Here is a 15,250-nt window from a genome sequence, read left to right as displayed (position 1 = left end):
CAAGACCCACTGACTCATATAAACCCAGGAAGAAAGCTTCCATACAGAGACCCCTCTGTGTGTGTGTTAAACATATCTGTACCTGTGTAGTTGTGCTCCCATGTCAATGGTCACCAGCCAGGCCATGTACCATGTGCTATCTATTAGCATACAGCTGTTACTGCTACTTCCTAGAACGTTTTTACAAGGAATTAGCTGTGGCTCTGTTACGGGTTGTTAGGCACGGCCATGGGGGAGGATGTGGCAGTGGGGAGCAATGCCAGATTTAAGGAAGTGCCATCGATGAAAGGACACTAACAGGTCAGGATGGATAGAGTTCAGAGGAAACGGCAACTGGCAGGTTAGTGGAGGAAAGGTTGAGGTGAGCATGAAAAGGGAATGTGTTCATGGAGACAGAGCACAGGGAATATTTTCTTTGTTGTATCCTATTATTAACTTCTGCAACATCCAGATTTCCCAATGAGATTATTCAAATTTCATGTAATTGTAATGAAATATCTATGCCGGAAAATATGCCCGACACAGTTTTCCAGATTCCAAGAAGTGTTCAAATTTCTAAACTAACGGTACAAAATCCAACATTTTAATAATGTTACTATAATTTTACTATGACACAAAATAGAGAAATGCAAATCCTCACATTTAAGAGGCATTTTTGTTTATCAAAAGCAAAAATTGATTTGATTATCAAAATGATCTATGTAATTTTCTATGGAATAACTAACCGATTATTCGACTAATTGTTTCAGCACTACTCCAATCTGTAAGGCTGCACAGCAGCAGCGGAGCACTGTAATTCTGCTTCTCGGGCACCAGGACTTCATGGGTGTCCTTCCCTGCTGAGGGGGTGATGGATGCCTGGCAGACCCACATGTTGTCATGACACAGATCAGGTGCTATGACTGACAGTCAAACACCATTAAGAGAGCCACAACACCACATGTATCCAACCTCAAACTCAAAATGCTTCCTTCTTCTCCAGGTTCGCTGTTACGGCACTGGCCAGCTTTCACCAAAGGATGTTTTCAGAAAACTCTGGGAATCCGATACAACGCCAAATTAGAATTGGTTTTCTCATACCCCCTGAGGGTGAAAAAACAGAGAAGAAGAAGGGAAAGAAAACAGAAACAGAAAAAGAAATAGTGGCTACAAAGTCATTCTTCTGTAAATACTTGTCCTGTGATATTTTACTCAGCTTTGAATGGAGCGCTGTTTCCATTCACCAGCTATAGCTCTGATATAAAGTCATGTATGTTCACATGTGGTGCTCAGAGTCTTAGAAATGTAACATTACTGATCACATCACAACATTGTGGAAACTGCAACTGCAAACTCTTCATCCATGCCTTGACACGGCGCTATGAACACAATTTATATGTTATATCAAGCACAGGTTTGGGATCCCAGTCCTATTCAGTGTGCTTTTATCGTTCTCATCTGCAAACAGTTTTGGTTTCCACTGTGTTCCAAGAGAATATTTCAATACCATAATGACAGCATCCCCAGACATACAATACAACACAACTTGTGTGTTTATGTACTGTGCAGATGAAAGCCTCAAGCACACTGTTGGGTCTGTTCTTAGAAAATGAACAAACTGATGCTGGGCAGATTTTGGGGAAAATGCATGAAAGATAAAACTGAAGAGCAAACAAGAATAGAGAGGATTAATGGTATTTGAGAGGAGGTTGGACAGGAGGACCACGAAAACAGGAAATTTGGGGAGAAGAGAAAGAGAAAAATGCAGAATTTAATGTGAGATATATAGGAATTTGAGTCAATTCTCTTGTCTGCATTTCTTCAGTTAATTAGTTTAGAGTTAGAACTTTATTTAGGATTAGTATCTACTGTAGGTTTAGGGTACGAGTTGGAATTAGGCTTAAGGTTTGTGGGTTTTTTTATCTGTTTTATTGCACCTTGGATCTTACTTTTGTAGCTTTGGCTATCGCTTCTATCGGATATGATAACATTGTGTTCACGTTAACTGCTGAGTTCTGGGAACACTGCGATATTACTATAACAAAGTCCAACAGTACAAGAAAAACCTATATGAATGTCTGACTGCCCATATTTCTTGCCTCAACTGATTTTTTTTTTTTTTTTTTAATGATGTTACCATGTTCTCAGAGCTAAGCAATTAACTACATGAGTAGCAGATAAAGGTAATTTTTGCCTTTGTTACAGATTGGACAGTAGAAAAATGACAGGAAATCAGGGGACGAGAGATGGTTCATGACATGCGACAAATCCCTGGCCGGACTCGAAGCGGGGTCCTTGCAGGTCGCGGTCAGCACCCTAAACCCCTAAGTCACAGGAGTAATAATGGCGAAAACCATAAGAATAAGGCCTAAGTAATAAACTGGAATGATCCTTTAAGGTTACAGTCAGAACAAAGGGAATAAATAGAGCCAAGTCCTCACTAGTAAACAAAATAAAGTGTGTGTGCGCATGTATGCTGGTCAGCTTGTCTCTCAGTGGATCCCAGCCACAGAGCTTCAGTTGTGTCTCCTCCTCTCATCTGCTCCCAGTTAGCAACATCTTGAACGCTGTACTGCAGCATGCTCCCATGTCATAAAACACACTGCTCCTCTTCTCACCATATCCTTCTCTCTGTCTCTCTCCTTCTCTCTCTCTACTTTTGTCTGGCACATGGGGTGGAAGATGTTTTTCTCACTTTCTCTCCCCTCCTCAACCACGGAAAAAGCAGCACGCGTCCAGCTGCATCTTGGTCCGGACATGGAGTCGTTAAATAGTTTGAAAAATGAATGTCTCAATGGCATCATTCTTGTCTGCGTCCCATCTCCTTTTTTATGTCTGCTCGTGAATGTGTGAAATATCTGAGGCGGCTGAGAACTTCATTACTTTGAGCCTACCGCCGAACATCGCAAAACATTGCTTCTCCGAATGTTCACCACCTTGAACTGGAAAGCATCAGTACTGGAAACATTGGCCAAAGTTGCCCCCCCCCCCACTTCTGCTCACTATCCCTTGTGAGCAATGGTCCAGGGCGGGGGCTGGTTGCCTTTAATCAGAGAGATGTATGGAGGGAGAGCACGGACCTAATGACAATTAACGCATGTAGCTACGAGTTACTGGCCTGAATGCTTTCAAATCCATCAGCCAGCATTTCAGGGAGACACCCCAATTCATAACCATCCTCCCTACAGTCTCTGCCTTTTCTCTATCCTGCATAAAGGAAAAATGATAGATTGAACTCTTAATAGCATGCATTATTTTGCTAATTAGACTACGGTAAGGTTAAGGCCTTTTTTGGTTTGACTGATAACCCTTGCTTATTGTTTCTTTCCTCCCCTCTTTATATCTCTCTCCTTTTTCTAGAGCCTCCTGTCGGTCCACGACACAGTTGCCCAGAAGAATTATGACCCTGAACTACCTCCACTGCCAGAAGACATTGACGACGACGAGGATTCAGTGAAGATCATAAGACTGGTTAAAAACAAGGAGCCTCTTGTAAGTCCTAATCTTAAGAAATTATGTATTTGATTAATTTGTACATAATGGTTTTCAGAAACTCCCAGAAGATTGCAAGATGTGGTTTTGGAAGTAAAGAAAAACATTTCTCCCTACATAAATTTATCATCAGGTTCTTTTTTATTTATGGCTACGATATTTATGTCAAGAAAATCCTGTTATCTAGGTTTTGCTCACTAATCTCTGCATTTCTGAATCCCTTTTTTTATTAAAGCAGTATCCGCACCACGAGTCAAGCCAATACCATACATGCTTTCGAGGTACTTGCCTGTGGGAATCCAACCCACAACCTTGAAGTTGTAAGCACACCAAAACCAACCACAATTACCCTGCTCTTGGCCATGGGTATTTTCAGCCAGTCTAGGCTCGGTGTCTGCGAACGGCTTCCTTTTCTATCCTGGTCAGTGTTGCTCTCTCATTGTAACATGCTTCTCATGTCCGTGCTCTTCAGACATTGTCTCAGACGTCAACAACCACTCTGTCTGTCTCAACCTCGGGCCCCAACTGTACAGCAGCGACATCTTGGCCAGCCTTCTCATTTTCACTCCACCCCTCGACATCCTGGGTGTCTGTCTGCATTATCCGATAACTGCCATTCCTTGCATTCCCCTGCCCATGTCAGCTGGTCAGGCGCATTTGGGAATGGGCCTCTGCAACCCCACCAAACCTAATTGGTGCTGGTTTCATACCTTTTAATTTTTCAACTCTCTTGTATGATTATCTCTGTTTTGCTTTTGTTGTGATCCCTTGATTCTCTTGACTGACCTCAGTGTCCTGCGACACATAAACACTCCACTACTCAAGTCCTCGATGGCCTGTCAGAGACCTCCATCTGTCATCATAGCACTTTGTTGTGTGCTGAGGCCCCGCCTCTCTTTGATCTGTGCCGGACATGGCCTGGCCCGGGCCGCCTCTATTTTCACTTTGTGGTTTTCACCCTGACCACCATCTTGGCTCCAGGCCGGCGCACTCCTCTCACCACACCCTGGGGAAAGCAGAACACACCTAAGCCATTTTTGGGTTCCTGCCTGTTGCATATTCCGTAGAGCTGCTGAACGTAATAATGTGGCTTGGAGGAATTCTCGCTCTCTCTCACAACACACATTGTCGCGGGTGCTTCCTGCTCCGGCCTCTCCTGAGTCTGATGTTGGATCACATTCCCTGAAACCATAATGTGATTTACACCCGTCCCAGTCAGCTTAATCATCTAGCTGGTGTTATTCCATTACGCGACTTTATTCTTTTTTGTCTAAGTGATTTGGCTCCTGAGAACACCTGAAACACACATTTATGATGTGTGGTATTGTGTATTATTGCACAATATTGAAGGTGCTAATTATGTAGAATATATTTTTGTAGTGCTCAAGTGGCTCAGTTGTAGTTTATAGGTTAAGGGTACAAACTGGTCATTGTGTGATTCAAAGTGACTATATCTAAATAGAGAAGTTGCTGTTTCTCCAGTGTTCAGTTATGGGTCACCACTAGGTCAGTTTTATAAAAAAAAAATTAGAGAGAAAGTATCATTTATTGTTTTTCTAAAAATACAATGTGTGATCAGTATACCCACAATATTTTTGCACTGGCAGCCCTTTGAGAATTGTTTTTTACCACTTAATTACGTATATTCACTCCCCACATCATGCTTTGATGGACAAAAGGCTACAAATTTAGAGTTGTAGCTGGGAATCAAGTCATGATAACTTCCAAAAATAACATTTCATTCGTAAAGGTAATAGCAACAGCCACCGAATCTGTCAATCCCATAGCGGTGATGATTGGTTGCAAATGTATAGCTACATTTTGGTGAGAAAACCATACAATAACGTCTAACATGTAGGAATAATAGGAAGCTCATTTCAACTCATTGCTGAGAAGCGGTTTCACTCCTCTAAATCTTAACTGCCCTCTCACTGTCCAAAGGACCCACAGGGCACAACCTCTGCCCATAATCTCCTGTGGCTATAATTTAAGGCTTGACCGTGGTGTGGACAACAGTAGGATGATTCTGTGGGACAGCCGGTTGTATATTTTTTCTTTTTCTGTGTGTGCGATGACAGAACAATGAATACTAAAGGACTAAATGACATGTGCATCGGTGCTATATTTGTACGACAGCATAAACAAAAGAGCACCTTCAGTCAGCACAGATGTTAGTGCAAGAGACTCAACCCTGGCCTCCTAGCAGCCTAGTTCTTGGAACTGTACTTGCCTTAAATAGATGACTCTATGCCTTCATCTTCTATCTTCTCATTTACAGTCACACACCTTTTGATCAGAGCCTATAGCTGTTCTCTGTCAACGACACTGAAAAATTAGAACGTCCAGCCTATATAGTATACAGTCCACCAAGAGAGTAAGATCTGAATTTATCAAATAGTTCCTGTGGGACTAACTTTACGGAAAAAAGTAGGACTTCTACAACAGATACTATATACATGTACTACTGTGTAGCTAAAGGCTTTTTCACAGTCTGTAAGTCAAGTCTGAAAATAATTTATGGTCGGTAATTTGTCATTTTTACTCACAGTAACCTTTCACACCAAGTCAGCACCATTTTTCTTCAAATAAGACTGCAGCAGAAAGAAGTGAAACCTGTGAGCATATCTCTCTCTGTGTGTTATGTGAGCGGGGCCAGGGACTCCACAACGCTTTCACGTTTTTTGTCTTTTCTCCTGCCTGCCTTTTTGCATCGTGTATTTCTCTTTTTTCGAGGTTTCTCCACAATCTTAGACCTCCTCCACTGCAAACATGGTTTGAATAGCATTTTAACTTTAAGAGTTGCGTGAGCACCAACAGAGATCAATAATGTGCATGCCCACCGTGACACTCTTCAGGCTGTCGATAACCTTCCGCCCTAATGTTCTTCTCTGTGCCCACTTTCCTGCTTCTAATACAACTCTTTGACACAGTTGTTTGTTTTGAACACAATACTGTGCATGAATAGCAGCAATAAAAAAATTAATACAGATGTCTCTTGGTTAGTTTTAACACAAGAACAACATTGAAATCAAATTGTCAGAAAAACACAACAGTTCTTTAATTTGTATGAATTTGCTGACATGGCATTGATATATGTTAAAATGTTGTACTTTTTATGAAATGGCCCTAATAGTCCTTACTTAACGGTTCTGTTACTCGTCATTTGTGAAGGTGAAGCTGCCCTGTTTTTGTGACCCTCTAATTTGACAGTAAATGTTACGGTTCTGCTTTTACCCATCTCCACATCTGGCCCTTGGACATGGCAGGAATTGTCATCCTATATGTCTTTAAAGGGAAACTGACCCTAATGAACGGTTCGATCGTACATTAAGGAAACAGACAGCAGGTCAGATGCTCATGGTGAAGTCACGGCCATTCCCCTAACCAATAAAAAAAACCCTCTAATTGTGCAGGATCCTCATTCACTGCCGCACCAAATTGATTTGGATGTGCCCTTTAACTCACAATTTCATATAATCAGCCTGAAATTCTCAAACTTGACATCATAACAACAGGGCTGTACATATCTAATTTCCTTTTCGTCTCTCCTTACTTTGCTCTCTTTTATTTTCTTTCTCGTTTTCTCTCTCTTTCACCATCTGCCTTTGTCTCAATCTATAGTTCCGTACTGGGCTGTAGTTAGCACGCAGACCCCCTTTCCTTATGACTCATCCATTAAGTTAATTGTGATTAGTTGAGTGGATTGTATTCAGTAGCTCTGATTTATTGCTATCATTTCTCAGAGCGTGACTTCATGCCACATTTCAGTGAAACTATCTTCCAGTTCAGCCTCCCTCTTCTTCTTCTTCTTCTTCCCCCTTTCTGTGTTGTACTCCCTGCTCTCCCGCTGCTCTCCCAAACCGGCTGATTTATTAGCTCGAGTGCCGGGACAATGAAATAATTGGTTTTGGAGAGCGGCATAAACATGTGCGCGCATACAGAAACATTAGCTCGGCCATGTCTCTTTATTGAAAGAATGTGTTATTTTGGATAAGGTTTCAGAACAGTTTTGGTGGGGGTCTAAATTTGAGTGTTACGGGGATTGCGTCAGGGCTGAGTATGTGGCGGGTGTTGCTGATATACTGGTGTAGTTTGCCTCTAGTGATAAAGGGCTTGAGTGCAGACTGACTAATAGGAGAACTGTAGACAAAAGCTGGAAGAAGCCAGAATGCACTGGTGTTACACAATTCACATCCCCCAGCCAAAAACAAAAAGACCCTGGAGCTTGGAGGCTCTAGAGAGGCATAAAACATGCACTGCAAAAATCCACCTTAAAAAGTCATATAGTGTTTTTTTGTTTTTGTTGTTGTTGTTGTTGAAATCTCAAATCAGCCATTTCTTTTAATTAAGTGTAATTTCCTTGACACTGCTGTATTTTTACTCCATATTCTGACTATTTTTAATGATTATTGTAAGAATTACAGGCTAAAGAACTTGCTAATTGACATTTATTTGTACCGCAAGCGACACAGTGTCACCCCAAAGCATCCTGGAAAATTCAAATTCTCACACACACAAAATATGTTAAGTAGCAAAAGAGGACTTTGAACGCCCACAGGCGGGCACACCACAGCTGCTCAGGGTGACCATCGGTATGATGTGAGAACATTAGAGGCTGACAAGCCTGCTGTGGCCGGCTCTGTTCCTCTCATTTGGATGTTCTCGAAGCCCTGTGACGCAGATGTAAATAGCAGACTTGGAGATGCTCGCTGCGTATGCCCCGCTGTTTTCGCGTTCGTTTTATACATCACTTGCCGGCTCTCTCTGTGGCACTCAGTCGGTGCCTGTTCTCATCGCTGTCGGAATGCCGTTCATTCATTTCTCCCACTCAGTTCATCTTAAATTGTTTTCCTGCTAGCACACCATCTTTCCCTTTCTCAGTGTCTCGCTCGCTCCCACTCTTTAATTCATTTCTTTCATCTGGTTTTGCTATCAGGTCCACTTTCTCTTGTCATTCTTATTTATTTAAGCTTTCGGTAACACATTTTATGTGTTACGGTATTAATGCTTTTATGAGATTTCTACTTACATATAATACATGCCACTGTCCTTCAAGTGAAGAGTTGTACCTTCTCCTCTTCTCTGTCATGTCTATGTGGACACCTGTTGTTCAGAGTTGCAGATTATATCACATTCCTGTTGTGCATTTGCGCAAAATTATCATTACCAGTACAAAGTTGACACTCCATCCATCCTTCTCTCCCTTGATTCTTCCATCCCAGGTTGTTAGGCATCATTAGCAGCCATAAAACCCCTGTTGCCAGGAATGTGACAGGATCAATGTCAGGCTCTATCGCTCTCCTCCTCCTCTTCTTCTTCTTCCTTTTTCCTCCTTGCTCTGTGTTGTTGCATACAGAGGATTGGTTTTCCCATTATGACTGGGTGTCATTGGGTGCAACTAAATGGAAACTGTAGACTGCAGGATCTGTGCCATCCACTGCATATGCCAACCTACATAGCATCCTGCCTGGCACCAGCTAGCACCAATCAATACAGCTATACCACTATTGGGCCCGGCCACCCAGCCGCCTCAGCCACTGGATACCAGTGGATCGGCTGGACTTCTCATTATAGACCCACAAATAGCACCGGTTTGACTTCAGAGCTATAGTAGTCGCTGCACATACAGATGTAGATGACATGTCCAACATTATTATTGTAAAAGCTCCAAGTACATGATTGATGTCGGTGGATTTTCTTTACTTAATAAGGGAGTTGATCATTGCGACGAGACAGGAAAGTCTTGTGATCGATTCGGTTTGTGACGGACTTAGTTTTCCGTGAATGGCAGTCACTGGAATGAGCTATTGGCAATTTGACATGCCATGCTTTTCTCATCTGCAGCGAGCGGGCCTCCGCTCCTCTCTGACACAATTAGGACGGTCGGATTGCGGCTACTCTGATTCCATTTGTCTGGAAGCCCTCACAAACACATTCATTCAAATTTGCAGACAGTGTCCTTCTCAATCGAGTCTAAATACCGTCCACATCATTACGTATTTAAACTGTGCCGGTGTGAATGTATACAAAGGCGGATTTACACAGTGAATAAACCCCAACATTGCTGAAAACCATGGAGAGAATCTCTTGATTGAGACAGTTATCAAAGGAGGAGACTGAATAGATCTATGTGTTTTTTTTTAAAAAGTGACTTTTCTATTGTCTGTTTACATCAGAATGTGGAAAGCAAGGGGAAAGTAATGACACTGGCTGGGAATTAATGGAGCAGCTAATGAGATTAGAGCAGACAGCACACATGTTAGTGTTTTACAGATAGACCCATGTGCTTTAAAAGCAATACATCTTTCACTTGATGGATTAGGCCACAGTGTCTTGGGAGCACTGCAAAGGAAGATGGAGCACTATACTCGAAAACATGAGGACAAGTGGAGAGCACTGCTGGTGTTGACTGGCTCACTTGTGTGTGTGTGTGTGAAGCTTATTTATGTGTGCTTTGTGTGTGGGTGTAGTAGAGTGTGTGTCCATCTACATGTGCTGAATGTGTGAACATAAAAGGGCCTCAGTTCCCTTAATATTGTATATTTCCTTAGTTTTATACGGTATATTTAAAAACACTACTTTACTTTGTATGTTTCCTTATGAATGTGTTTTAAAATGCACTGATATTTGGTATATCCTATAAATGCAGGAGATTGACAGCATTTTATTTGACACTCAGAGTAAAATGCCTTTTATAAAAAAAATTTTTAAAAAGTAACAAGTGGATGGGGTTCGTGGTTTAGACACATACCATATACTTGCAAAATAGCCATTTTGATTCCAGCTGGGGACCTGTGTGGCATGTCAGAGCTCTCTCTATCCCCATGTTTCCTGTTACCTTGCGAGGCAGCTGGATTTGTGAGATCATGACATCACAAGATCATGCGAGAATTGCACTTGTGTCCGAACCACCGGTGGTTCGGACCAATGAGCATCGTGAATCCAGCTGCCTCGCAAGGTAAGACAGTGATAGATGATGATAGACAGATGGTTCAGCCAATCATTTGCCAAGTTTCCATGGACGACTTCTCAGATGGTTCTGTGTAACAAACCAGGCACGTCAGGTTATGATTCTTGTCCATATCTCTACTGTCATGACCTAATAAAGGCAAAATGCCAAAAACTAGAAACATATTGAGACTAAAATTTTATTTATCATTTCTATCATTATCAAGTCTATAACAGATTATCATGGGGAATCTTTCTATTTAAAATAGTTTATATAAATGTAATATTAAATGTATTAATATATTTTGGGGGGAAAATCAATTGAGAAACAGTTTTTGTATACATAACTAGATAGGAATGTGTGCTTTTGGCTAATCCAGTAATAACATACCTTATAGATTAAGGTATATCATCACATTCATGCACACATTATTGAAAAAATCCAATATTGCATAAAGCAGACCTGGGAAAGCCTCCTCTGTGTTGGGTCGTATGTGTGCTTGTACTACACTCAGTCCAGAGGCTATTACACCACCCTTGCAGCCTGTTGAGTTGTGAATGTGAAAACATGCACGGCTTCCAAAGCCACATCTGAGGCATTTCCCAGATCCTAATCTCACGGCCCTCTTAAATAAAACGTCTTCCTCCCATCATGTGTAATCATAAACGTAGACACACATCCCGGCGCTCTTGCTCTTTTCCGCTTGCCATTCCGAGAGCCAGAGAGCTCAGCGGCTGAATGTGGGCATTGTTGCCCGTCAGGCCGGGCGCTCCTTAGCGGCCTCACTTCCCAGCCCACTTTGGAAATGAGAAGTGACATGTGAAAGTGCTGTTTTCTTTACCAGGGATAACGGCAGGGAAAACACTAAACAATCCCAGAGCAGAGATGGACCTCTCTCCGCTACACAACTGTCTCTTTGTATGCGCTCATACAGCTCATGCAGGGCTCTCAGACAAGACAGACATACACACACACACACACACACATACGGTACATAATGACTAAATATCTGGCACTGTCCAGCTCCTAGCAAAGAGATGGCGATTCCGCTCAGTCTACATGGTGATTCATGGGGACAGTATGGAAACAAATAGACACACTTGGTGATTCACATAGATTCACACACTCAAATTCACCAGCACCTGTCTGAAATACTGAGGTGGGCTGCTAAGTATGTTTTCATAGCAACTGGGTAATGACTTGCTCTAACATTAAGGTTTAAAGAGGGGGTGGAGGAAGACAAATGAAGGTAAGCCGTCCCGTCACAAGGCCCTCTGCATTACATTACCTGGCAGCTTCTCCTGGAATCCATCGTGCTCCCCATAATTATCATAATAATGACCCGCAATTTTCCTTTTTCTCAGTATACTTGTTAATTACGACCGGGAGGTCAAGACCAGGGTTAAGGAAATAAAAAGGGAAACCAGAGCCTGGTTTAGTGCAAGAGGGAGACTAGGTATGAGAGAGGTAGGGTGGGGGTGAGTAGCTTTTATTAGTTGCAATCACAAGTGATTTAATAAAACAGGTGGAAAGGCATGCAACAGGTCACCCAGAGGGGATTGGCCCTGCAGCGGCAGCTCTGTTGTATCAACTAGAAAAATCATTTGACATAAAACCTCAAGTACCTTTCACTGCTTTCCAGCTTCTTTCTCTTTTCTCCCTCTTTGCAACAATAATGTAGGTTTTCATCTGTGCTCCTGCTAATTCTTTACAGCACTGTATTAATCTTTATAGGTGACCATAACAGTAAATGGATTTTCTGATCATGACCAAATACACTAATATTACATGATTTTACTTTTTCTGAGCAGAACTGGAGTCTGTAGCATTTGAGGAAGTATGTAAGAACTCATAAATATGCTTGGCTCAGTGTGTGGAGCAGTCATGTGTGTTATGTGTGGGGGGCACTATGCCATCTCAGTGAGGTAAGATGAAGTGACACACTCCAACACCAGATATGATTGGAGGTAATTGTATTTTAATGTCCAGGAGGCCCATTCCCACTTTGTATTTGGTTTTTCCATGGTCAACATCTGGTGTGAAGAACACCAGCATGTGTTTCCACTACACTTGTATTTATACCTCTAAACATAGCAGTCAACACAGCAGTCAGCAGGAGTTTATTGTCGCCGTTACACTTTTGCTGTTAAGTGACATCATGTCAAAACACGTCGGCCTCTTTGCCCAGGCTGCTCTCGTTTGTTTTCCCTTGTCGCTCTCAATTTGGAGGGAGAAATAATGTTTGTCAAATGCCACGGCGTTCGGTTCGGTTCACAGGGCGATGTTTTGAGTGGTCGTTACGGACCGAGGGCCGTGGGTTTGAAATGGAGCCCCGTGCTTGTTTTCCCTGGCGGGTTAGGAATTGTGGAGTGGCTTTGGTTGTGGCCGTGGCTGAGGTAAGAAGATCCTAGGATCCTTCTGTTCCACTGTGGTACTTTCTAGACAGGCCACACATAGCCTGCCCCAGACCCTGAGACGTGTGATGAGCCAGGCCAAGACAACTGGCCAGCCCTCTCGTCATCCATACAACCGGAGTACAAGCCAGCTTCCATCATGTCATCCAGCCATCCATCCAGTCTATCAGCCAGAGGGCACTCTAATTGCCCTGTAAAGATTTAGCTTGCCAGACGTTCATTTTGTCCAATCCCAGCCAAGCTAACCTAACGAGACATCCAAAATTCAGCTTGTCTTACTCCTCTTATCTGCTGTAGTTTCAGGGCACTACCGTGCACTGACAGTTCCCTGGACAATATTGCCTCCATTCCATTCCCTCTAATAAACATACACTCTCATACATGAGCAGATCCAAAGTTCAGTCCCTATTCGATTTTTTTTTTGTCTGCACTGTATGAGGTGTGAGCCATTTGTCATCACATACTTAATGTGGCTGCCATGTCAGCATGTGTGTTCCAGTGCATGCGCTGGGAGGGGTGATGGCTTGATATGGACAAGCGTCGCTCCAGTTCTCCTCATCACACAGTGAAGACTAAGCCGTTGTGTTCAAGCCAGCCCAACAATAACAGTCAGAGGCATTTATGTGTTAGAAATGGAGGAATAGAGCTGGGACCAGCAGCTGCATATGGAGCTGATCACGTTAGGAGTGGAGGCTTTGGATCGCCTTACTGATGACTAATTGACCACAGCTAGAAGGCCCTCCTCAGTCCAAGATGACCCCCCTCTCATCTCTATTTTTGACTGTGGATTTCTGGGCATTTCTCTTTCTGTCCTCCAACATTTAATTTCTGGAGAGACTTGCTCTTTGGAGTCTATTTTTATGCTCATCTAACGGGCAAACTGCAGCAATGGTTGACAACAGGAAGGGAGAATCAGTCCCTAACAACGTTAAAAAAAGTGTTTTCACCATCTTGTGTGCACACCATGCTATCTTTTTCCATGCAAATAGCAGAGTCGAGCCACTTGATGGTTAAGTGGCGCCTTGTCTCTAATTGCTAACATAGCGTAGCCCATTCATCAGGCTTAGTGACTGTCCAGCATCAATCATCCAGTCTTTTGAGGTTTCTCTTGGGCATGTTTGGCCTGACTTCAGGTAGAAACCCACGGCAGCGCTCTCAGAAACACACACGCAGACACGCTTGCATGCACACAAAAACACACCTACACATGCTGTCACTCATGCGTGCATGTGCTTTGACAGACGAAGACATTCCCCTTCTGACTTCCTGCACTGTTTCCATGCACAAGGAATAGCCTGAAATGGCTTCCATGTGCCAACAGGCGTTGAAGGCTCAGTGTAAACCTAGCCATCAGTTCATGCTAATGTTTAGCTGCTATACCAGGAAGCCCATCTTGGTGCTCAAGAGTCTTTACCTGCCTTGTTTCTTCCTTATATATGCCCCCACACGCACATCTCGCAGCTTATTTAGGTTCTAGCCTGACTGTTTATGTATTTGTTTAACAGAGCAGGGACTCCTCATTAGTAGCCATGCATGGCTGGATGCTGATGATAGCACCCACAGGGTATCGAGGCACAGGGGAAGTTGATGCTGAGTTCAAGAGGTTGGATTTGCCCCCTTCATTCCAGCTGCCTCTCAGTGCTTCCAAGGCATTCGTCAGGCCTCCAGGAGAGGCTGATGTACCCCTGGGGGATTGAGAGAATGAAGGCTGACTGTAGCTTGTAATGAGGTGGAGGGGGAAGTTTAGTGCACTCGGACATAATCAAGGATCGGGAAAAATTGGGGTCGTAGAGAGCTTGGAAATGGCGAGAGAAAAACAGAAATATGTGAGGGGTTGTTGATTATTCCAACAGTTTCTGATCAGTCTGAGCCATAGTCTTTCCCTCTGCTACATTTTGCCATCTCACCATTTGCTACCTGCAGACGGCCGGAGTGCCTTCGCTGCTGTGAACTGAAACCTTGCTTTCCTCAGGTGTGTTTGTTTCAGTACTGAGCAGTTATTGGATTGTCCCATCCCTTTCTGCTTCTACTTTTGTATTACTCTTCCGTTTTCTACCTCAAATAGCAAAGATTACAAGATGCAAAGAATACAAAAATCTTAGTGTTGTTATGAGGTAGAGTACCAGTCAAAAGTTTGGGCATGCTTTCTCATTCAAGAGAATGGGAGGGTGTGTCCAAACCTTTGACTGGTATTGTGTGTCATATATTTCTTCTTATAAGAAGGTGGTATAAATCTGCCAATGGGGTGAAATAATTTTCCTAGTCTTCAGTACACTTTTACGTTTTTTTGTTTCTAGCATTTGAAAACTGAGTGTAATAGCCAGGAATTTAACTTGTTATAGGTAAAACTGTATTTTATGCTACATAATGTGATGGTTAAGGAGTTGAATAGTAGTTACAGGGAGGAAAGGTATCC

General features: G+C 42.8%; 1 protein-coding gene across 2 annotated transcripts in view; it reads left to right on the top strand.

The window, feature by feature from the left end:
• The window catches only part of mpp7a (membrane palmitoylated protein 7a), a 141,907-nt gene that overhangs the window by 72,264 nt on the left and 54,393 nt on the right, over positions 1-15,250 (top strand). For both annotated transcript variants that reach the window (XM_042399017.1, XM_042399018.1), the window contains exon 6: positions 3,340-3,471. In XM_042399017.1, coding sequence (XP_042254951.1) covers positions 3,340-3,471 — 132 coding nt within the window. The remainder of the gene's footprint in view (positions 1-3,339; positions 3,472-15,250) is intronic.

Source organism: Thunnus maccoyii, chromosome 21, assembly GCF_910596095.1.
Source record: "Thunnus maccoyii chromosome 21, fThuMac1.1, whole genome shotgun sequence".
Classification (NCBI taxonomy): domain Eukaryota; kingdom Metazoa; phylum Chordata; class Actinopteri; order Scombriformes; family Scombridae; genus Thunnus; species Thunnus maccoyii.
Note: the sequence above shows the minus strand (reverse complement) of the source record. Positions and strands in the feature narration are given on the sequence as shown.